Here is a 22905-nt window from a genome sequence, read left to right as displayed (position 1 = left end):
TATGCTTAAGCAGTTAAACCTTTGAGATGTTGCAAAACCTGGGAGGCCTCATTCCTCAATGTTCTCACCATCTCACCTGCTGGCAAGGCTTGTTTCACAAGACCGACTCCAGTGCCCCTACGAGAGAGTATTAGTACTATGTACCTAGATATTCAGTTCTTGCAGTCCAACTTACGACCAAGTCACCAATCTAGCATGATCACCACTTTCCTTTGCGGCCTGGTACCGTCTCTCATTCTCTTCGAGGGTCACGCCGGCCTGGTGGTCATGGTATGAATGGTGAACAATTGCTCTGCCATCGTATAAGTCGGGCCACTCTTTATTGCCCTGAACATGGTCGTGTATTTGTGATCTATATATTGAGACACGTAGTAGTCAGCTTTTGTTTTCCTTTCACTGAAGTATCAAGATCAAGATACAAATGGTTTCATGGTCTCCTAAACTTACTTGACTGTATTCGTGCCACCGTCCGACGTTGAGAGAATGGCCTTGCGCTTATAGTCTTGTGCCGATGATTCATGAGCGACCATGAACTAATTGCCATCAGTTAGTCATCATGAAACGAGGAATGAAATCGTTTGGGAAAAAGAGGGGAAAAAAGCTTGAAGAAATACCCTCGTGCCCACAACAGCCGCCTCGGCACCCAAGGCCAAGGAAGCCACCACACCACGGCCATCCGCGATGCCCCCAGCCGCCCAGACGGCAATCTCTCGGTCCGGAAATTCGCTTCTCAGCATATCCACCACCTCGGGCACCAGACTAATGACACCAGCGCCGCTGGCCCACTGGTGACCACCGGCATCCACGCCCTGGGCCACAATGACATGGGCCCCGTCCCGGGCCGCCTCCCGGGCCGCCGCGACCGTGCCGACCTGCACCACGATCTTGAGGCCCCACTCGCGGCCGGCCGCAGCCAGGGACGCAATCACCTCGGCCGTCGTGGTCGCGGCCCGCGGGGACGGCGCAAAGAGCCACACGGCCGCCGGCCGATGGGTGCGCAAAATGGGCGTCGTGGTCTGCGCAAAGGCGCCGAGCGAGGCATCGTACGTGACAAAGCCTACGCCAATGGGCAGCACCCCATCGTCCTTCTCTCCTGCACTGCCGGCGGCGGCGCCTGCTTCTTGATGGTGGAGGATGCTTTTTGCTTGGAGCGAGAGCGACTGGCGCGCTGTTGTGAGATCCTCGTCGAGCTTCTTGAGCGCCGGGGACTCGGGAGAAAAGTCACGGCCCCCAGTAATGAAACCTGAAAGTAGCGTGATTAGTTCTTTGCCTGGCGCGAAGGCGGATATCACATTCCGAGCATTGGATATTGTGAATGCCATAAAAAACGTACCCAATCCACCTGCCTTGGTCACTTCTGTCGCTAGTTGCACATTGGTCACAAAAGCCATTGGCGCCGAGACTATCAATGGGGATGATGTTGTAGGGAACCATTTCTTCATGCTGGCGACTGCCGTGGCGGCGGAGGAGGAGGAACGTCGCAAGCCAGACATGATTTTTGTGGTCTTCTTCTTCTTTTTTTCTGAATATTCTTTCTTTATTCTTATCTTCTTGCTTTTCTTCTCTCGCTTGCGCAAGCTCACAAGTGTAGATACCGAGGCACAAAATGTGTAGGTTCGATCATACCCTGTGCCCCACAAGCTGTGCATTTACACACATGAGGATCAGAACGGCGCCTCAGCGGGGCCGGAGCCGGGTCCGGGTATCGCGGAATATGACCCGCTCTAGCCGGGAAGCCTTGGCTAAGACAGGGCTTATTTTTTTATTTATTTAATTTTTTTTTTTTTATTTTTTTTGTTAAAAGTCAAGTCTTGTCTAAAAATAGAGTCTCACTAATTGAAATACTTGCTTATGAAGTTGACACTGAAATCTCAAGACGAAGCTTTGAGACAAGATGAGATGGAACATGACCCAAAAACAACGAAAATATTCGTGCGACCCTGCGGTCAATCTTTTGACATTCTACATGCATATGGGGAAAAAAAAAAAAAACTACTACCATACACTCCAAACGCCACGAAAATGATGAAATTGGCATAACTTCTACCCAATTTCAGAGGCTGGGATATCTCTACTAATCGCCCATTCAAGCATTGACTTCGGCAAACCAACTCCTGAGAAGGCCTGCCAAGGCGCCCGGGAGGTCCTCCAGATTATGTACAATAAGGTAGTAGCGGAACGGGAAGCTGTCGAGGTAATACTCCATGCGCATCTCGCCCGTAGTGTGGCCGAGATCGTCCTTGATGAATTGCACCTTGCGCAGGTTGAGAACACTGTCGCGCTTGTGTGTCGTAGTGTCGTCCATGACAATGAAGACAATCATGATCCTCTCTTCATGTGCCTCTCGCAAAAGGCGACGGATCTCGTCGTGCTTGTCCGATGGCGTGAGACCATCAGACAGAATGAGGGCGAGCTGCCACAGGTCCTCGGAACCACGACCTGGGTTTTGTAGACGTGCGGCGCGGAAGCGCGCAATCGTTTGACGAATCAACAAACTGATGTCCGTATGATCTTGGTCAAAGCTGAATTTCTGTAGCACTTTGGCGCCAGCATCGTGGGATGCAAAAGGCTCGGTGAACTCATGAGCCATGAATGTGTTTGCACCGAAGCCGAGGACACCGACCTGGCCAACCTCGAGCATGGTAAGCGCTCGTGAAACCATGACTAGGGACTCGAGAGCCAAGGTGCCTGATGATGACTCGCCCATGGATTTACTGTCATCAACGCAGAGCAGAATCTGGTACGATCTCTTGGTAGGGATAGCGCGGCGCATCCAAATCTTGTCTCGCTTGTAGCTCGAAGCGATGTAGGGAATGATACGCTTGATGTTGAGACGTTTACCCGTACGGTACGAGCCAGAGAGCTTGGTGGATTGCGATGGCGTAAGAATGAGGCGAAGCTGGGAGGTGAGCGAGAGAGACAGTGGGTTTGTCTTTGACTGGAAACTGGTCCACTGCTGCATGGACTCCTCAAAGTCTCTCAGCTCAAAAGCTGGTGCTGACAAATGTGTAGACTCGAGCTGAACAGATGTCTCTTCCACGTCTTCCTCTTCGTCTTGAATTTCGCGTTCTACTCCTTCCATGGGCGGGGTCTCTTCGCGGTCGTATGCGCCTTGTCGAGTCGAGACACCAGTGCGCGGCTCGTCTGGCTTGGTATCTTGCTTGGAAGCTGATTCAAGGGGCTCCGAGGTGTCCATCTTTTCGGTCTCGGCCGTGTCCTCACCAAGTTCATCCTTATCCTCGGGCTGGATGTGATTGTCTTGAGCTTGTGTCTCGTCATCAATGGCCATGGCATCGTCAAAGGGGCGTGCTTCATCTTCCGTGGCCGTTCCGACAGCCTGCGCATCGGCTGCCGACTCGTCATTCTCGAGGTGCTGGAACTCCCGCGAAGCCATTTCCTGCTCGCTCGCATCGGCCTTGATATCCTGTTGCGGTTGAGTCTCCTCCTTCTTTGCCTCTTTGATGTCGCGCTGTTGGCGATAGAACTTCTCAAGAGCGTCGCCCAGAGCTTTGAAAGGCTGATCGTTGGATGAGTCCTTGGCGTCATCCATCTCTCCATCAGCAGCCTGTTCTTGAGCTTGTGAGACGTTGCCCTTGTTTCCAGCAGAGGTGTCTTGGTCAGCTGCACTTTCTCCCATCTCGCCTCCTTCTCGTTCAGCAGCATTTTCCTGGGCACTATCCTGCTCTTGTTCCTCTGTTTGATCGGCGTTCTGGTCTTGACCGCCGCTGCGAACATCACTTGGCGCGACATCGGCCTGACTGGGGTCCGTTTCGTTCTTAATTTGGTCCTCGGTTTTCTCTTGATCGTCAAGCTCGGGGTCGGCTTCCATTTCTTCATCCTCCTGGATGTTCGCCTCCTCATTTTGCTGCTCTTCCATCTCAGCATCATCCTTTTCCTCTTCCGTAGGAACATTCATGGTGCCTTCGTCTCCATCTCCCTTTTCACTCTCATTGTCGCTAATCTCGCCCTGCTCATTGGTATCCTGTTCTTCGGCATCCGATAGTTCGTCCAAATTATCGTCACTGATTGATGACAAGTCATCGTCATCATTGCCGTCAATGTTCATATCGTCGGGTAACGCCAAGGTCTCCTGTTCCTCGACATTTTGGTCTTGTCGGTTCATGTCGTCGAACTGAACATCCTCGTCTTGTTCTGCACCAAGCTCATCGTTCTCTTCCTCCTCACCTTGCTGGTCACCATCTTCATTTTGAGCATCCTTGTCGTCCGTATTTTGATCGGCAGCCATTTGCTCATCCTGCTTTTGCTGACCCTTAGGCTTGTCGCCCTGTTGATCCTTCTCGGCATCTTCCTCATTCTCACCATCCCACATCTTCTCGTCTACCGCATTGGGGTCCAGGTCATCGACATCGCCCGACTCTTCGTCCATATCATTCTCGCCATCCTCCTCATCGCCAGACTTGGAGCCCTTGTCATCCTCGTCCTCATCAGCGACGCTTCCAAGTTCACCTTCCATTTCTTCGTCAGCCATGTCAACGGCATCCTTCTCATCTTCAATCTCGCCATCTTTCGACTCCTTGTTCTTCTCCTGGGCGAGTTCAGAGAGGTCCTCATCGGGCTGGATATCCTTGCTGATATCCTCGGCGCCCTCACCCTCGCCCAGTCCTGTACCACTTTCCAACTTGCCGCTTTCACCAGACGTCTCGTCCGACTTCTCCTGGGGAGTACAGAAACCTTGCCCAGCCAACTGAACAAACGTCTTGCTGAGGCTGAAGGCCATCTGTGTGACGTCTTTGTGGAAATGTCTGTAGACCGAAAGAGCGTGCTGGCAAATGCTCCAATAGCGTTGGATGATGGGAGAAGCCACGGCCGAGAGACTAGCAGCTAATTCTCCAACTCTCTTGTCATCAATCTCAGCACCAGAGATGGCAGTCATCGTTGCCTGGAGGCTTTCGATGATCTTGGGTATATGAAGAGCCCGGAGAGAAACAGACATGGCATTGTCGTATTGAATAAGCCACCCCGCTTGGTCGCTCGAGGTAGGCACATCGGCGAATGCTTTGTTGTAGCGCTCAATGGCGACGAGGATACTGTCAGTGAGTTGCTTGAAAGAGGCGAGTAGCTTGGAGGGGGCAACCTGATCAGCGTTGATAGTGTCAATATTTTGAACGTCAATGGTCGTCCAGAGAAGAATTTGCTCCAGGATAAAGGCAAGGTCAGGACGAGCTTCGCCGTGTACCTGCAAGTCTGTGGCGAGTTGCTCCAGAATTTCCATTAGTTGATTCTCAACGAGGCGCTGATCCGTAGTGACAAGTCCAGGAGGAAGCATGTTGTTCTTCCAGTTTTTCTTCAAATCGTGTAATCGCCCTAGGTACGACTTGAGCAATTCAACTAGTGGAGTGTTGTCAGAAGAACTGAATTTTCCGTGAAGCCGGACAAGGTCGACACCGAATGAGAGGAGCGCCGTGATCCAAGCCAGAATTTTGCTTGAATTACTGCGCGTCGACTCTCTGGAGATACTGGTGGCCGATTGGGCATTTGTAAATGCCGAGAGCTTGGCTGCTTGCTTCACGAACTCGCCAAAGTCGCGGCCAGTAGTAGCTAGGTTGCGACGTTGATTTAGAATGCTCTGCATCATGCTTTCCAGGTATCCAATACTTCTGGTGACTTCAGCGCCAGTGAGATCCTCATTATGAGTTTGGGCAGCGCTTCGGAAACGTGGTGCAAGGTCAAGCATCTTGTGGAAGTAATATTCTGCACTTGTGCTCTTCTCAAGTTCCGATTGGAAAGCAGAGTCCGGGGGCGTGGTTGAGAGCACTACAGATAGAGATTCTTGCTGGGCCAGAACATCGGTACCCAGGTTGTATCGGAATCCCATGTCCCGGACACTTCGGAGGGTCTCTGCAAAGAGCTTTCTCTTTCTAGATTTAAGGTGCTTCACCAAATCCTTGTTCTCATCAGTCAGAAATGGCGGCGTCTCCTTGCGCAACTCCGTGGCCGAGGTCTCCAGGTCCGACAAGAAGGCGGAGACGACCTCGGAAGCATCAACACTAGACGATGGAAGCTGTGCCATTTTCGTCATAATGCGCACAGTCTTGGACACATTTGCCAGTCTCTTGTACGCGGTCTGCCACTCAGGAACGACGTCTTCACAAACGCGCAATGCCATGTCATTGACATTGGGAGCTTCACCGAGGCTTATTGCAGACATAGGGGAGCCGTCTTGAGGCTCATCTGGAAGACCAGTGCCGATGATTGCTTGCATCGGTTGTCCGAGGACATCGCGGAATTTGCGCACGATTCTGAAGAGCTTCTGATGAGATTTGCGTGCACTTTCGCGAAGGGCAACAATGTTGGTGTCTTTCCAGCTCGCTAGAAGAAGTACATCCTTCATCTGTCTCTCAATGGGTGCTCGTCCCTTAACAATGGTCTCTTCGGCAAGCTTCTCGAAATGCGCGTAGTAGCTGATGAAATTGGAGACGGCATCGCGAATGATCGACATGGCAGGCCAGTCGACTACGAGGAGCTTAAGCTGTTCAAACAGCTGTCTGAGTAAAGCCAAACGAGCCACAAATTGGCCAACGACAGCAGTGGAGAAGTACGCCTCTAGATTCTTCAGCAACTCTGTAGCGTGGGCAGACATGTCAGCCCCGGAATGGGCCAGTACCATGGGTCCAGCAATGACTGCCTGATATGCGATGAACCACCAGGAGTTGGCATCATCTTCACACTTCTTAGCCTCCATGTCAAATAGGTTGCTCCAGGTGGAGAGCTCAAGTCGTCGCCACGAGACAATCATGTCTGTCAAGTTGTTGTAGATAGTCAAGGCGCCATAAATCTTCGGCGCCCAGCCACCATGCTGCCATTCATAAACGTGTCCATGTAGCTTCTCGAGCAAAGTGATGACTTTCGCCAATGGTTCCGTGTGAGATAGATCGAGCAGGGCGTCACATGCGCCAATGACATCAACTAGAGGCTGCATATGGCCGATCTCATCGACCTGTTGCAATTGACGGAAACGTGCCCTGGTCTCATTTGCCAGTTTGACGAGCTTTCGAGCCTCAGGGAGGTTCGGGTCGACGTAGAAGTTGTAACTTGTTGACATTGGAGTCGACCTGAAGGCCTCCAGCTTGTCGTCCAAGGCCAAGAGGGCCGCGGGAAGCAAGGTACGGTCAGAGGCTTGCTTCTCGGCTGCTGCACTGAATTTGCGAATGGCGAGCTTGCTGAGATCTTGTATGCTCTCCTTGGGTGGACGTGGGGCAATAAAGATTCGCTTGTGCACTTGCGCTAGCTCGATAGCCAAAGCGCGAGCGTCGCTGATCTTCAATGGTTGCGATGAATCTTGGGCTTGGTCATAGTCGGGGAAGAGTTCCTGGAAGTCTTCCAGCTCCTTGGCTTCCTGCTCGTCATAGCCATCGCGATAGCGGTACATGCTCTTCTTTTGCTCCTCAGCCTTCCGGTCGGCCTCGAGCTTCTGGCTCCAGCTGTCATAGAAGGAGTTGATGGCGCGGAAGAGGATCTCGCGCATGCTCGCATCCAGACCTTCGGTACTTTCGACTGAGACAGCTGCGGAAATGTAGGATAGCAGACACATTTCGTCAACGGTACTGCCATTGAGTGGGCTGTTGTCAGGTGTGCCGCCCATGAATGGCACTAGTCCTACAAGATGACTTGATAACGGCTTCTTAGAGGCAACTTGTATGAGAGCCCCGTCGGAAAGGGAAAGTCCAATCTCGAGGCAGTGCACAATATTCAATGCTGGAGCGCGGAGGTCTTCATATTCGCTGTTCTTTCTCCAGCTCATCCTATGAAGAAGTGCAGCAACATTCTGCTGAACGACCTGAAGCTGCAGGGTTGCATCCTCGTCACCAAGGCAATGACGCGCCAGTACTGCTGGGATGTCTGTATCAAGGACAGCCTTCAGAATGTTATTGAAATGGCCCTGTAGCTCCCGCAGATCATCGCCACGTAGACCGCCCGTCGATCGGTAGACTGGGTCCAGCAACTGAGGTTTTGTACCAAGGTGGACAATCTCATCCTGCACCAGTCTACTCCGAAGGTTCGTCGATTGGCCAGTAAGGAAGCTCGAGAACTTTTCAAGAGACGCTAGCTGCTCCGACAGAAGTTGAAGCCTCTCCTCGTAGCTTTGAGCTTCAACAAGAGGCTTCAGTTGAGGATCGTAGATCTTGTCCGGGATGAAGAGTTTGATGGTACAAACACTGAAATGAATCCATGCATTGGCCAGATACGCTTGCCTCGCTTGGGCGTCTTCATTTGCAGCCCACATCGAGATGATGGCTGGAACCAGATGCTGAAGGGTTATTTGGGCAAGGTGCACAGGAATCTTTGTCGAGAATTGTGGAGTAAAACCCAGGTTGTACTGCAATCCGGAGTTCGTGAGCTTGACACATGCTTTTGAAGCGCTGTTTGCAATTGCGTCTCTGACTTGACTGAACTCGACGCTGAAGTCGGCACCAAGCGCTTCAATGAGGTTGTTAAGAAGTACACGAAGGCCATCGCCCAATTTACGGAGTGGGTCATCCGTGATAGCTTCAGAATTTTGTGCGATCTTCTTTGCAAGAGCAGGCAACTCAACATCCAACATGTGCATAGCTTGAAGCTTGATAGAGCCGCTGGATTCAAGTCTTGAGACTAGGCGAGTTGACAAGCTTTCCGACCAAGCATACACAGGCGACGATTCATTGTCTTCGCTCAAATATTTGAGTGTTCTGGGTTGCATCAGGTAGCCAGCATATTGGAGGGCCTGCGATGAGGGCGTGCTGCTCAGAAGCTGCAATTGAGTGAGGATAGGAAGATCCGAAAGGACAAGCGCCTCATCAACATGGGTGTTGATAGCTTTTTGGCGTGCCATTGATTCGAGAGTGATTACTTGGCGCAGATACTCGAATTCACCGGCCATGAAAGGTCGGGTGGCAAGATGGCTCTCAGTCTCGGAAGCCAGTTTCTCGAGCTGCTCACGAACAGTTTTGATGATATCGTCGCCCTGGGGAACATCTTCTCGAATCAATTTGTACGTGTTCGTTAAGGATGTGATGACCTGGGCGAGCTCGAGCACAGATGCCCTATTGTCCCATTTCAGACGATCGAATTGGGGTGCAAAAGATTCCAAGGTGTATATCATCTCCGAAAGATGGTGATTGGCGATGGACATTGGCCTGAATCTGGTCCACAATGACTCGATACTCAATCCCGTGCTCAACCTGAAGCCTGCAAGAAAACTTTCAGTGAGACCTTTCAAAATGTACGACCCAAGTTCCCGGGTCACGACATCATGAGCATCTTCTGCGATATATCTTGTCAAAGATTCTGTGCCAATCCGTAGATGAGCTTGGAAGGCCGCCTCATCAAAGTAAGACGTGACGTTGCCAGACAGCTGCGCGAAGGTACGCCACCAAAAGTGCATCAAGTTCTTCAAAAAGTGCTTCCGCTCTGTAAAGTCGCCTGGGGTTGTGAGTTGATTCTGCAGGTAGGTCTCTAGTGCACCAAGAGTACCTTCGAGAAACTTGGCTGCCTCAGCCGTGGAGTCCTTTGCGAAGTCAGGCACCTGACCAGCTCTGCAAGAGCGTTGGAATCGGTTGTGAGAAGAAAGACTGAGACCTTCGCTGTAAACCTTGTCCAGTTCACTTGTCATCGAGGATCGTGCTTTGAGGATGTCCGCGTAAATCTCGTAACAAATCGCTAGCCAGGTCGGCATACCAAGGTCTTGACCGGCCAGTAAAGGTTGAACGACAGCATTGTGCAATGAGTGAATCGGCTGCACATCACCAAAGCCAGGGTATACATGGTCAGACAATTGCCCGTATACCACCTGCAAAGCATTACACATCGTCGTGGTTGTACCAGTAGCAGACTTGGTAAAGGACATGAGCGAGCCGAGTGCATGGTCCTGTGTGCTCGATGCGCTCTGGTCCAGTTGTTCTTGCGGGCTACTGTTGACTGCCGGACTTCCAAAATTACTCCAGTATCTGGCAAGCGCAGGCAAGTCCGAGAGACTCAAGTTGTCAGCAGCGAAAGGTGCTATGGTGGAATTGTCGGTTGCGTCAACAGAGATAGCCGCATTCAGTAATTCGAATCTCGAGAGGCTTGACTCTACTTGTGCCATCTTCTGTTGGTAGGTAGGTCTGCTCGCGCCATTATGGTCTAGATGGATCTCGATAGCACGATTGCGCATGGCTCTGGAAAGCTCTCCGTAGCGTGGGTCCATGGTCAGGAATACCCTAAAGTCGGGATGAGGGTTGATGATTCTCGGTTCTCCATTTGGTCCACAGTGCTCATTGATAATCAAACAGCCGTTAGGCTCGAGCAATCCGTTGAGTCTGTCAAGCACCGATGCGCTACAGAGATTGGCATTATCAAGAACGAGCCACTGTCCTTTTTGCAAGGCATGCACGATGATGCCATCCAGCCACTCGAATGTAGGATCGCGGATACCGGTTGGTCTCAGCAATAGTGACTGCGCGCGGGTTAAAAGTGTGGCTAAGTGAGAGTCTGCAGAAATCTGACTCTGCAGTCCTTGGATCAAGGATACGAGCCTCGAGTTATCACCGTTTTGGGCGTCGACATCCTCGAGCGCACCTAGTAGATCAACAGCATACTTGGGAGCGGCTTGAGGCAGACCCTGCAAAATAGACTTGTGAAGGGTTTGGCTCAGCTCTTGGAGGGCAACATTGACCTCGCGTAGAGGGTCACGCTGTTCAAAGCCTCCAACCAGATCCATCGTATCGATATCGGCATTCATCGGGAAGGTCACAAGAGCCTTACCAGACAAAGCCGCAACGTGCTGCAATAGAGCCGACTTGCCACTACCAGAAGGACCTGCAAGAATACAAGGCAGGTTCTGCTTGATGCAGATCAGAACCGATTCGATCTCGGCCAATCGACTGACAGGATCGATGCAGGGGAATGGAGTCGGCTGGATGAGCTGATCTCGTTGAATGAGTGCTAGTCCAATCTGCACTACCTGAGCAGTCCGGGTGTGGAACAGCTGGTGATCTTTTGGCACCGAGTCAAATGCGTCTGTGAATAGTTCGTTGACGTGCTGCCGGTCTGTGGCATTGCGGAAACGCTGTCGGATAACAATATCCAAGAAGTCATCAACGTTGCCAGTCTTCAGGAGAGGGTCTTGCGATGTCAAGAGGTGCAACCATCGAAGAGTGTCACGAAGGTTGAACTCCCATGGTGCACCTTGGGCTCCAAATGCTCTTTCCACAACAACCTTCTCATCCAACTTGGAGATGAACCTGATCAAGTTCTTGACCGTCTCTGCCGGAGCACTGGGGAAGTTGTGCTGAGCAATGAGAAGAAGATCGTCCTCACTGAACACATCGGCATAGACAACGATGAAACGGTTGACGAATGAGCTGGGCAGGCCCTTTCGTCCACCACCCTGGTGATGAGGATTCTGCGCCGCAAAGAGGCGAAAGTTTGGGTGGCGCTTGAAAGTTTGATCAAGTTCACTGATGTAGACCTCGCCACGATGATCAAGACAAGCATTCAGACCCTCGAGAACTGACTGCGAAGCAAGGTTCATCTCATCCAGCAGAACCCACTCGCCATTCTGCATAGCGCGCAAAAAGGGTGCATCCCGCCACGCAAAATTACCCGCTTCTGCACCTTCGACGGGTACATCAGTACCGAACAAGTCCATCAGATCCGTCTGATCGGACAAGTTGATTCTCGTCAAAGGCTGCCCACAAGCCTTGGCCAAAGCGCTCACCAAGGTTGTCTTACCGACACCGGGACTTCCCTCTAGGAGGATAGGCTTGTGTACCTGGAGTGCTCGAATCACTCGCATAGCATTGAGCTTGGTTGTGGGCGCGTGTAGGGCAAAGCCTGTTTCAAACGACTCGTTGGCCGCACGGCTTATAACAAAATCGCCGATGCGAAGCTGTTCCTTCTCAACAACAAGATCCAACGGCGCTCGATAGATGGATGTAGCATTGGTTCCAATGAGCTCACTCAGCCTGTCAAGACATTGCTGCCTCTGGGAGTCCATGCTCCTGGGATCAAGAGCGATGAGGGCCGACGGATTAGCACCCAGCGTATCGATGAAGACAGTGGCAGCACCATGAATAACTGCTGCTGCTGGAGAGATGTGTGTGCTTTCGTTGATGAACTTGACCCAGACTAGGATATCACGGATCGAGAAAGCGCTTGCAGCTGTAGAACGGTAGGCCTGGCCGAACCAGTACGAAAACCCAACGATCACAGGTGCAGCCTCTTGGAACTCCGGTTTCAGCTTCGACTTGACAATCTGGAGAACATCTTCATCTCCGGACAGGGGCGGGACCCAGATCTCAGTGAAACGGTTCCTCAGAGCAGGCGATAGCTCTTTCTTGCCGAAATCGCCTCCAGGGTTCATGGTTGCGAAGAACTTGAAGTCGTCGGCAGCTTTCACAAACGAGTTGTCGATGCCCTTCTCAGCAAGTAGTAGCGTCCGCGAGGGCTCTAGTACTGAATTGAGTCTTTCAAGAACAGAATCATCCGCAAGCGAAATCTCATCAAGGAGGAAAAACTGTCCGCTTCTCATGGCTTGGACCAAACTTCCATCGGACCACTCGAAAAGTGCCTTGCTCTTGACCTCATTTACATGAATTTTTTGCTGGAGTTGTTCTGGGATTTGGGCAGCTTGAGCAGCATCGATAGCATGGTACAGTGGTAGCAGCTGATCAACCTCACCATCTACGGCTTGTCCAAGAAGCGCAAATGCCTTGACAAGGTCTTGGTGCAGTGCTTCGAGTACAGCTCCACGGTTTCTGACGGGACGTTGCGATCCAATCAAGTCACCGGTCTCTGTGTTTTGATGAGCGTTGACAATATGCAGCTCTTTACCAAGTGCTTCAGCCAAAAGCTGGCATACTGTTGTTTTGCCACATCCAGTCTCACCAACCAAGAGGACCGGCTCGCTATTCTCCAAAGCCTGTGCAACCAAGACGTAAAGACGACGCATAGCATTAGTCCAAACGACACCCTGTGAGTTCTCCTTTGATTTGAGTTGAGCAAGATAAGGTGAAGTGTTGACGTCGTACAATTTTTCGGGGTCGATCTTGACCTTGAAAACCTTGTCGATGACCTCCTTGACTGCGACACGCTCTTCCTCGTCTCGGACTCGCTCAGCAAGCAACATGAATCCATGATTCGCAATCTCCTCGCGAGGCAGAGCTCCAGGCACGGTTGGGGTTCGGATCGCAGCACCTCGCAGAGCCCAACGAAACAGATCTCGAAGTGTTGCAAAACTGTCCTTGTTCTCGAAAAGTCTGCTCGACTGTCTCAAACGAGCGAGTTCCTTGTAGACCTCAACGATCCTCTTGCAATCGGACGGCGCTGTGTGGATGCTGCGCTTCTCCAAAATTGTCTGCAGCTCGTTCTCCGGAATGTCATCGAAGTGTAGCTCGAGGAAACGATTTCGAAAGGCACGAGATAACACCTTGCGACCTCCATACAATCCTGGCGGGTTTTGAGTCGCGAATAGCATAAAGTTCTCGTGTGGTCGAACAACTTCCTGAGTTTCGGGTATGAGCAATTCCCTATTGTCGTCAAGAAGACGGTTCAATGCTTCCAGAACATCTGTTGGTGCCAGATTCAGCTCATCCAGTACGATCCAATGACCTTCGCGCAGGGCCTGAACCAAGAGACCTTCTTGGAAACGAAGCTTTCCATCTGCGCCAGAAACGTAGGTTCCAAGGTACTCCTGCAAGTCGGTATGCTCGTGGTTGTTGATTCGAACGAACTTGTTACCGCTGAAATTGGCAAGAAACTCGATCATGCTAGTCTTGCCGGATGAGGTTGGGCCCTGGATGAGCACAGGAAAGCGTCTTGTCGAAGTTGCGCGGACAAGGTTCAGAAGGTTCCTCTCAATGGATTTTGTGATGATGTAGTCCTTCCTTTCTCGCGGAGTCTCGACTCCTTGGAGTAGCCAGTAATGGCGGTCTTTGTCGTTGTTCTGGAATCGGACGTACTGCTTGCCATCATTGGGATGCTTCGGGGGCTGTGACAGTATTGATTTTGCATTGCCGCGCTTGTCAAGCAAATGTCGGCGAATTTCAGGTGTCAGAAGATCCTCAGAATCTCGACTCAAGAGCGTCAAGAAACCCATGGAAAAGCCCTCGTACAAAGCGCGGCGGAGGCCGTAAAAGGGAGCAATGTCATTGACGTAACTGAGAACCCTTGTCAGTGTTCGCAAGCTGAAGTGAGGCACCTCATTTGCACCATCCACAAGTTTCTTCTGTTCTGCAAGTTCTTTCGTCTTGAGGTATAGCCTTGCAATGTCGTCAGCGGCCTGCTCGTCTTTCGAGCTGTTGCCCTTCAAGTATGCCTTGATAATCGTCAAAAGGTCCTTGAGATCCCTGTCCGGACTGCTGACGTATAATTCGGTGAATCGCGACCGAAGTCCAAGAGGCAGATCCCTCTTGCCGATATCGGTAGCTGGGTTCATGGCACCGAATATCCGGAAATCAGGGTGGGCTTTCACACGCTCAATTTCACCCGTCTCCGACAATAATATTGAGGGTTCGTCATTTGGCCCTGACGCGAGCAGATCCGCAATGCTTTCCAAAGTGTCCGGCGACGCCAGATTGATCTCGTCCAGCAAGACCCAGTCACCATTTCTGGCAGCCTTGACAATATTACCCTCGATGAAAGCAAATGCAAAACTCCCAGAACCTCCCGAGATCTGAACATCAAATTGGTCCAGGTTCTTGTCAAAAGCATCCCATCGTGACTGAAGATCGCGCAACGATTGCAATTTTGACCCCGTCTTCCTCCGTTTCACGGAAGGCCGATCCTCACTTTCCTCAGCAACTGCCTGCTTGGCTCTATTTTCCAGTTCAGCAAGAATTTTCCGGAACATCTTGGGAGCTTCTCGCCAGAGTTTCGAGACTTTCGTCCACTGGCCTTTAGCGATGCATTTTCCAATCGACTCAAGGTATTTCTGGTTCTTGTCGGCAGAGATGCCAGTAGATGAGAACAGATCTTCAAACTCCTCCTTCAGGGGCACTGCCAATGTTCGCACGTTCACAGGCTTGAAACCACCCAACAGATCGCCGACTTCACTTTGCTGTGACAGGTTGACAGCAACGAGTTTATGACCCAGGACATCAGCCAGTTGCTGTACCACGGTTGTTTTACCAATTCCAGTTTCTCCAACGAGAAGAGCCGGCTCGCGAAGCTTGACGGCCACGGCAATTTGCTCCAATAGCCGCTTTGCATGGCTGGTGCTTGCAAAAGTCTTCTTCGGTTTGCTGATTCTGTTACCTCCCATCTTTCGGCTTAGCGCAGTCCGGCCAACTCTGAGACTGGTCTGCGTCTCCTCCAAATGAGGCACATATGCATGGAGATAGTGCTCAACCCTTCGAGGAGGCAGATGCATCTGCTGAGCAATACTGCTAACAAGAGTGGCGCGCACATCAGGATTGGGAATGCTTCCGCAAAAGCAGTCGACTGCTTCAAGGAAAATCCAGTCTCGGGTGGTCTCGCTAATAGGTTCTTCGCCTGTCGTGCAGCCAGCAGCAACCAGAAGGTCGTTTAGGCGTCGACACCATTTGAGGAGGTCTCGCGGTGTGATTGATCTATCCGAAACGCCCCGTCCTGCGACGGACCTTGAAGGCAGGCTGGCCAATCTATTATATACTGATATAACATCCGGTGAGTACTTGTGGAGAAGTGGAAACGTTCCAATAATGATTTCTTGGAGCTCGCTTGATACTGGCATCTTTATAGAAACCGCGTGCCAAAAACGTTGACCAAGCAAAGTCGGCAAACTCTCCTGATCGTGCATGCCTCTTGTCGTTCGCACGGTAGCAAAGAGACGGAAACTGCTCGGCGCGATTATAGTCTCGCCTCGACTCGGAATGAGAAGCTCACCACGCTCTACCAGAGGTAAAAGTGTGCTCATAACCTCATTTGGTGCCCTATCCAGATCCTCAATCAACACCCAGCGGCCCTCCCTAACTGCAGTAGTCAACACACCAGGCCGCCACGAAAAAGAACCTGGTTTTGAGTCGGTTGAATACAAGCCAATCAGCATCTTGGCATCTGTTTGTTCATTCAAGTGGAGGGTGACCATGGTAGAATCCATTCCGAGCTCGCGCGCCAGCTCATTCACCACTGAAGTTTTGCCAGAACCAGGCAAGCCATGCAATAGCACCGGTCCAGATTTCTGAAGAGTTCGGGATAGGCTCTCGAGGTTTGCAAGAGTTGTAGACGAGTGCACCAAGGACGAAGACGAGCCCGGTGCGCCTCGGGGTCTAGGAAGCAGGGTGGCACCATAAGGAACGACAAGAGGCGTAAGAGACTGCAGTGGAAAATTCTCGGTCGGGGCGTTGTGAATAGTATCTTTCAATTCTCGTCGAAGATTTTCTATAGCGCTTGCTCGCTTCTGCTCATGCAAAGACAGAAAAGTGTAATCCACACGCTGACCATCAAAGTCGCCGATGAGCGAGGTTCCTCTCTCCTCGGAGGTCCTCAGAGCTTCAGCTTGCGACTCATAATCATAGGCTAACACATTATCCGTCGCAATGTATTTGCTAATGAGCACCTCAAGTTTTGCATCCGAGGCAGATAATAATTGGCAGAAAACCCTGATTGCCAAGTATCTCACAGGTTGCTTGTCGTGTTCGAATAGCACTTGTATCTGAGAGGGCTGCACAAGCTTGCTGAAAGTCCGCTTGTCGAAACTGAGAAGTCGCCATAGTGCGATAAGAATGGGTTCCAAGGTCTGCGATGGCAGGTTTAGAATTTGTGGTGTATCTAGCGAGATGATGCGCAGACGCTGTAAGTCGGATTCGCCTGGATCCGACGTTTCTCGCAAATACTTTTCGAGAAAAACTGATAAGTAGGGCGCGAAAGGAAGTATCCTTGCAAAAGCAGAAATAACTTCGTCACTTTGCGCTCGATTTTGGGGGGCAAGGAGCCATCTTGCGCATATGTCGGCAAAGACGTCCTCAAAATAGGCAAATATTTGGTTGCTCGCCTGAGGGAGCAGCGCTGCGGCAGCTACCGCATCCATGAAATTGGTCGCGGCATAATTCCGAATTACCTGAGATAATTCAACAGGTAAATTGGTCAAGAGTTGCTCGTCAGCTAGGAGATGCCTCCGGTGGGAGCTGACATCGATAGTCGCCATGGCTGCCGCAGAAGCGCTCGAGATGCGCCTGTCGTATGGTGAAATCTTCACTCTGAAAATACTATCAATAGGCCTGCGACTTTGCCTTCTGCCCGCCAATGCGACTCGCTATCGATAACTTTTTTCTGCCGCCTAGAACCCAAAAAGTTATGGGCCAGGGCGACCCCCCGATCTGCAGGCGGTCAGAGCCCAAGAGTAATGGTTGGCGGTGATTCGTCGGGCCGTTGGTCGTAGTGGGTCCGCGTTCCGTGTCCCAGCGTGCATGGGCCGGGGCAGCTCAAATTTCGAAGTCATCGCGAAGCTTCAATCCCAAGGGAGTCCGATCAGTTGCGTATTCCACAATTCAGCCCATCCCACCCAGCCGCCATGTCGTCGCCGTGCAGAATAGCAGCTCGCAGCTGCGCTCGCTCCATCCGAGTCCGAAGCTCCCTCCGCCCCTCCACATCATTCATCCAGAGGAGGTGCGAATCTACAGAGGCTGCCGTCTCGACCAACCCAAAGATCGCCACCATTGTCGACCAGATCAGCCAATTGACCCTGCTCGAGACTGCCGACCTTGTCTCTTCTCTGAAGGTAGGTTCGAAACGCATGGTACCACACATAGGTTGCGCCAAGCCCCTCAGTCTTGGACTGTGATATGAGCACGCGCCACAAGATCCAGAAACGACCCCATCGAAGTTCACGCACGACTTCACTATCAATTCACCCAGAGCAAGACCCAGATACTAACAAGACTTGCTGCAGTCGCGTCTCAACATTCCTGATCTCCCCGTTGGAGGTTTCGCCGCAGCACCGGCTGCGCCAGCAGCCGCAGCCGCAGAGGAGGCCGATGAGCCCGCCCCGGCCGCACAAGAGAAGACTCTGTTTGCCATTAAGCTGCAGTCTTTTGACGCTGGCGCCAAGGCCAAGATCATCAAGGAGGTGAAGGGTCTGCTCGGTCTCTCGCTGGTGGACAGCAAGAAGTTTGTCGAGAGCGCACCCAAGACGCTGAAGGACAGCGTACCCAAGGAGGAGGCTGAGAAGATCATGGCAACGCTGAAGGAGCTCGGCGCTGTTGTCACGATGGAATAAATACTCTCTACACAAGAACGAGGCAATCTGGTCCGCCGGATTTGTGTACCATAAGGCATGGTTATGTCTACTGTCTACGAAATCCACTCATGGTTTAGGGGGTGGATATAAATGGCAGATATAGAAAAGGGAGAAATGTGCATACATGTACCTAACTAACCACACTGTAACAATACACACAAAGATGTTAGCATCTCAATCGACGCACCGGGGAGAAACTCTTTTTATGCAAATACAGTCAAAGTCTACCTATCCTGCTATGGGTATCATTGCGCCATTGCCGAGTGAATCGCATATCGGCCAATCGCTGCCAACTCATCTGAAAACCATACTCCGGCCTGCAATTATACTATACAACAGAACCAAATACCACTTGAGAATTTCTCTGGATCTCAGCCGTGATTGTTGATGCGGAAACGTTTCCTCCTATGCCATTTTGAATTCGCAAAAAGCAGCTTCTTGAACGCCGTTGCAATGTCCCTTTTGATCGCCTTCCGTGCCCTGTGCCACCGCAAACACCTGCAAATGCTTTTCGGTCATGACCGCCAAACGTCATGTTTCCTCGGCGGCCACTCATTATTTTATCTTCATATTTGGCCTTGCTCTTGCGTTCGATCTCGACCCAGTGTAGACCCCGACTCCAGCTCTAACCTCGATTCCGTCTCAGTGATCAACGAGGTGAGTGTAGGCGAATCCTCTCGCCTCTATCGCAAATGATTTCCGTTCATGCGAACATCGCCCTCCAGATCTGTCGTGAAGCCATTCTGGGTCCGGTCATGAGGCTTCTTCTTTGCTTGCTCTCTGGCAAGATACTCACTTCTTCGGGCAGCTTGATCGACACCAGTGCCTGTGAGCTCGACACACTCGTCTTCATCCTCCTGACCTAGACGGTCATCATCCTCACCGCAATCGCTTACTTCGTCCCAGAGCTTGCGGAGCTTCTCCTCTTGGTCCTTGGGAGTAACCCACATATTCTCACGCATCTTCTTGTGGCGCTCACGATCCTCCTCAATACGCTGTTCAATCTGGCGTTTCTCGAGCTTAGCTGGCTTGGCTTTGGGGGCATTCGCATCAGCAATAGCTGTTGTGGCCTTGTAGTCAGTGCCTTTTGCCGCACTATCAGCCGTGCCATTTACGGGACTTGAGAACCCCAGGTCTGCGTGGCTAGCGGCAGCACGATCTTTGAGACACTCTTCAATCTCCTCTACCGTTTGCTCTAGAAGAAAGCCCTTGCCCATGAGGCCACGCAGAACTTTGCGGACGACCTTAACGTTGGCAGCGCCAGACCCATCTTCGGGACAGACTGCATCGACGACGCGAATAATGTCGCGCTGCATCCTCCTAATATAGTCGTTGCCATTTCGCTCCTTCTCGGCCAGCTCGAGGAAAGGTTCAATGAAATACATGATGTTGGCTCGGGTATTCATGGAGTTCTGCGTGTGAAAATGTGGTCAGCGACAATTGTTCGTTACTACCGACCCAAGACCGATATTATCCACTAATACACACCTTTTCCAGCTGCTCCAAGATACAGCTGTGCAAGTCCTCGCTCATATCCCGATGCTTCATGGCATACTGGGCGGCCTTTTGGGCTGAGACCACACTAGCATTGAGGTGTTGCAACTGGCCGCTGAAGCGCATGCGAACCTCAAAAGGGTCGGCCATGTTCAAGTCGTAGTCCTCTATAATCTTGCGCCTTCTGTCCTGTTCAACAATCTCGGGGGCCTTTGCCCAATTTCGAATATTTCTAAAACTCCAAAAGGCAGGCTGTGTAGGACGCAGTGATGCGAGGGCGACACTGAGGGGGATTAGAGGCTCGTCGTCTTCGTCGTCGTCGCTGTTGCCACAGTTGGGAGGATTGCGATCAGCCTGCTCTGGTTGAGGAACGAAAGTCTGTGAAGGTCTGTGTCTCTTGGTGGAAGATTTACGGCGAAAATTGCCCAAGAAATCAACCCGGGCGTCTGTCCAAGACTTGGACTGGGAGCTGTCGTGAGCTTTGCGCTTGCGGCCACGATTTCCCGAACCGTAATTAGTCTTGGGATTATTGGGCTTGTCCCTTGGCTGGTGATGCGATGATGCTCTGGTGTAGATATCCCAGTGAGGGCTTTGTGGAATCGGAGTGGGCGGTCGGTTGCCTTGGGCGAGTTCACCTGCAACAGCAGCTGGATGAAATTGTTGTCTAAGGCTGTCGTTGGCGGCGCGAGCGAGATTGCGCTTGGCACGCAGCTGATACTCGTCGTACTGATATTCCTGATTACTGCTCAAATCCTCGTCCTTGTGGCTGACAATATTGTGATCGGTCAATGGGGTCAACAAGCTGCTTGTGCTGTGCGCACGTTTGTCGTCATCAGGTTTGTCGCGAGGTTTGTCGCGAACTTGGTAGCTGCTACCCTCTGGTGAACCCTGCCGGATAGACAATGGCAACCCCACACTGTCGCTGTCGCTGTCGCGTCTATGGTTAAGAGCCTGACGCCGATCTAACGACCGTGCACCACGGCGCCCCTTCCAGGTGCCGCGGGGCTTTTTCTTGCATCGGCGAACACCCATTGTGGTCCGACCGTGTGGGCACTAGAGACCTCAAGGTTTATGTACCGATATGATGTCGAAATGCAACCGCTAGGCGATTTCAGGCTCAATGTAGTACGTAAGATGGCTAGACCAAGCTCAATTGTTTGTCGAGGCTCATGCGACTTCGGATCAAGTCAAATGGAGATCGCGGGGTATCGCTGAATGAGATGAACTGGATTGAAAATTGTCGCAACTGCTCAGGACGGGTTTAATAATAACAGGTACCTGTCTGCAATCGTGTAATAATTCCAGAGCGTGCACACTGCAAACACGAAGCTTGGTTGAAGCGGGGTCCTGAGGTCCTCCTTTTTTTGAAGCTTTGATTGACTCTTGTCCAAAGCTGTTCAAGGGATATTCTGTCGTTGCATACGAAGTAAAATAGTCGTTACTGGCAAGGCCCAAGCTCTTGGCGCTCTTTTTTTACTACTACTATTTCTAGAGAACTTTGAAATCTGTTTCCTCCTGTCTCCTTTTCCCTATCCTGCGATTTACAACCATTTTACCACTTACACAGACTCGAGTCTCGAGATACTTATTATTATAAATTCAAGATGCTAGCATTACCGTCACACCCAAATGAGGGCGGAGAGCTCACAATGGCGGTGCTTGGATGCGGTACGCCTTTTTCACAAAACGATACAGTTGCAGCCAAATAAGGTTGCAAGTGATTTCGTAAAGATACCATGCCATTTTTAACATCACCTAACATGCTTTCTTGGAAACAGGCAACATGGGCATTGCCATCCTATCTGGCATTCTGGCTTCTCTGAACTCTCTGCGCGGGCCCAGGCCGCTTCAGTCCGACCCTTCGGCTCCTGCTGAGGAGGTTCCGGCCAGTTTGCCTACCCGATTCATTGCCTGTGTCCGCACCCCGGCCACTGCCAAGCGAGTGAAGAAGGAGCTCTGGCAACATACTTCTTGCGTCAAGGTGGTACAGAAGGACAATGTTGCGGCTGTACAAAGGTATGCTCATCCTTGATAATAAATTCACCGATTGCTTGCATCGCCGGCCCGCGTTTCACGAAACGGGATTACCTTGCCTTAGTCTGATGCACGGCAAGAACGGCGCCGCCTCTCATCAAAGGGAAACCCTTGCACATGTGGCTGCAGTCAGAACTCATCATTTCTGATGGTGCAGACTTCGAGTGACTTAAACCGAGAATACTGCACCCAAGGATAAGAATGAGCTAATGCGTTCTCCTCCTTAGATCCGAGATCATCTTGTTGGCCTGTAAGCCCCATGCCATCAAGCCTATTCTGTCAGAGCCGGGCATGGCCAAGGCGCTTCATGGCAAGCTGCTGATCAGCATCTGTGCCGGTATCACCGTATCGCACATTGAGAGCATTCTTACAGCGTCCGAGCCAACCTCGGTGGCCGATGCAGATGCTGTGGATGGCAGCGACAAGAACCGAGTCCAGATCATCCGCGCCTTGGCCAACACGGCCAGCGTCATCGGTGAGGGTATGACCGTCATTGCCGACAGCAACGTGCCGCCGCCGCCCCAGGTCGCTACCCTGGTCACTTGGATCTTCCGCCGCATTGGAGATGTCGTCTACTTGCCCGTCCACAGCATGGATGCCTCCACCGCTCTTGTTGGATCTGCTCCTGCCTTCTTCTCCCTCGTGCTCGAGGCCGCCATCGATGGTGCCGTGGCCATGGGTCTCCCTCGCGACGAGGCTACCCGCATGGCCGCGCAGTCGATGCGTGGTACTGCAGCCATGGTGTTGGCCGGCGAGCATCCGGCCTCCGTGAGGGACAAGGTGGCCACGCCCGGTGGCTGCACCATTGGCGGTCTCCTCGTTCTCGAAGAGGGTGGCGTTCGAGGTGCGGTAAGCAGAGCGGTAAGAGAGTCATCCTCTATTGCCAGTGCCCTGGGTCGCGGCGAGACTGGTGTCAACGGGACGAGGAGGCATGGCGGACATCACGTGAATAGTTGGGAGTAGCTACTTATTTGGTTGTTGGATCGTGTCAAAGGGAAGTAGGGGGTTTTACGTTTGGGGAAATATGTATCTCGCTCCAACTGTTCACTACTGATGTCATTTCTCCTACCAAGCGGTGGATGATTCATTTCGTATCATTTTACACATCTAGAAGCCATAGACCGTATATAACCTAGACTGAATAAAGAAGTAACACGAACTGCAACTGTGGTGCTAGCAGATTT

General features: G+C 51.7%; 5 protein-coding genes across 5 annotated transcripts; 2 read left to right on the top strand and 3 right to left on the bottom strand.

The window, feature by feature from the left end:
- Nucleotides 1–5: 5 nt before the first annotated feature.
- PFICI_12651 (uncharacterized protein) lies at nt 6–1493 on the bottom strand (the record flags this gene model as incomplete). The annotated part of the gene is made up of 5 exons (XM_007841232.1): nt 6–117; nt 176–352; nt 448–533; nt 615–1243; nt 1334–1493. The coding sequence occupies 5 exons, from the start codon at nt 1491–1493 to the stop codon at nt 6–8; spliced, it is 1164 nt and encodes a 387-aa protein (XP_007839423.1).
- Nucleotides 1494–2086: 593 nt separating this feature from the next.
- Nucleotides 2087–17101, bottom strand: PFICI_12650 (uncharacterized protein; the record flags this gene model as incomplete). The annotated part of the gene is made up of 1 exon (XM_007841231.1): nt 2087–17101. The coding sequence occupies one exon, from the start codon at nt 17099–17101 to the stop codon at nt 2087–2089; it is 15015 nt and encodes a 5004-aa protein (XP_007839422.1).
- A 366-nt stretch (nt 17102–17467) lies between these two features.
- On the top strand, nt 17468–18172 carry PFICI_12649 (uncharacterized protein; the record flags this gene model as incomplete). Its single annotated transcript, XM_007841230.1, has 2 exons — nt 17468–17674; nt 17846–18172. The coding sequence occupies 2 exons, from the start codon at nt 17468–17470 to the stop codon at nt 18170–18172; spliced, it is 534 nt and encodes a 177-aa protein (XP_007839421.1).
- Nucleotides 18173–18876: 704 nt separating this feature from the next.
- Nucleotides 18877–20719, bottom strand: PFICI_12648 (uncharacterized protein; the record flags this gene model as incomplete). Its single annotated transcript, XM_007841229.1, has 2 exons — nt 18877–19605; nt 19682–20719. The coding sequence occupies 2 exons, from the start codon at nt 20717–20719 to the stop codon at nt 18877–18879; spliced, it is 1767 nt and encodes a 588-aa protein (XP_007839420.1).
- Nucleotides 20720–21336: 617 nt separating this feature from the next.
- PFICI_12647 (Pyrroline-5-carboxylate reductase) lies at nt 21337–22684 on the top strand (the record flags this gene model as incomplete). The annotated part of the gene is made up of 3 exons (XM_007841228.1): nt 21337–21355; nt 21466–21703; nt 21949–22684. The coding sequence occupies 3 exons, from the start codon at nt 21337–21339 to the stop codon at nt 22682–22684; spliced, it is 993 nt and encodes a 330-aa protein (XP_007839419.1).
- Nucleotides 22685–22905: the final 221 nt, after the last annotated feature.

This window comes from Pestalotiopsis fici (assembly GCF_000516985.1).
Source record: "Pestalotiopsis fici W106-1 unplaced genomic scaffold PFICI_Scf_10, whole genome shotgun sequence".
Classification (NCBI taxonomy): domain Eukaryota; kingdom Fungi; phylum Ascomycota; class Sordariomycetes; order Amphisphaeriales; family Sporocadaceae; genus Pestalotiopsis; species Pestalotiopsis fici.
Note: the sequence above shows the minus strand (reverse complement) of the source record. Positions and strands in the feature narration are given on the sequence as shown.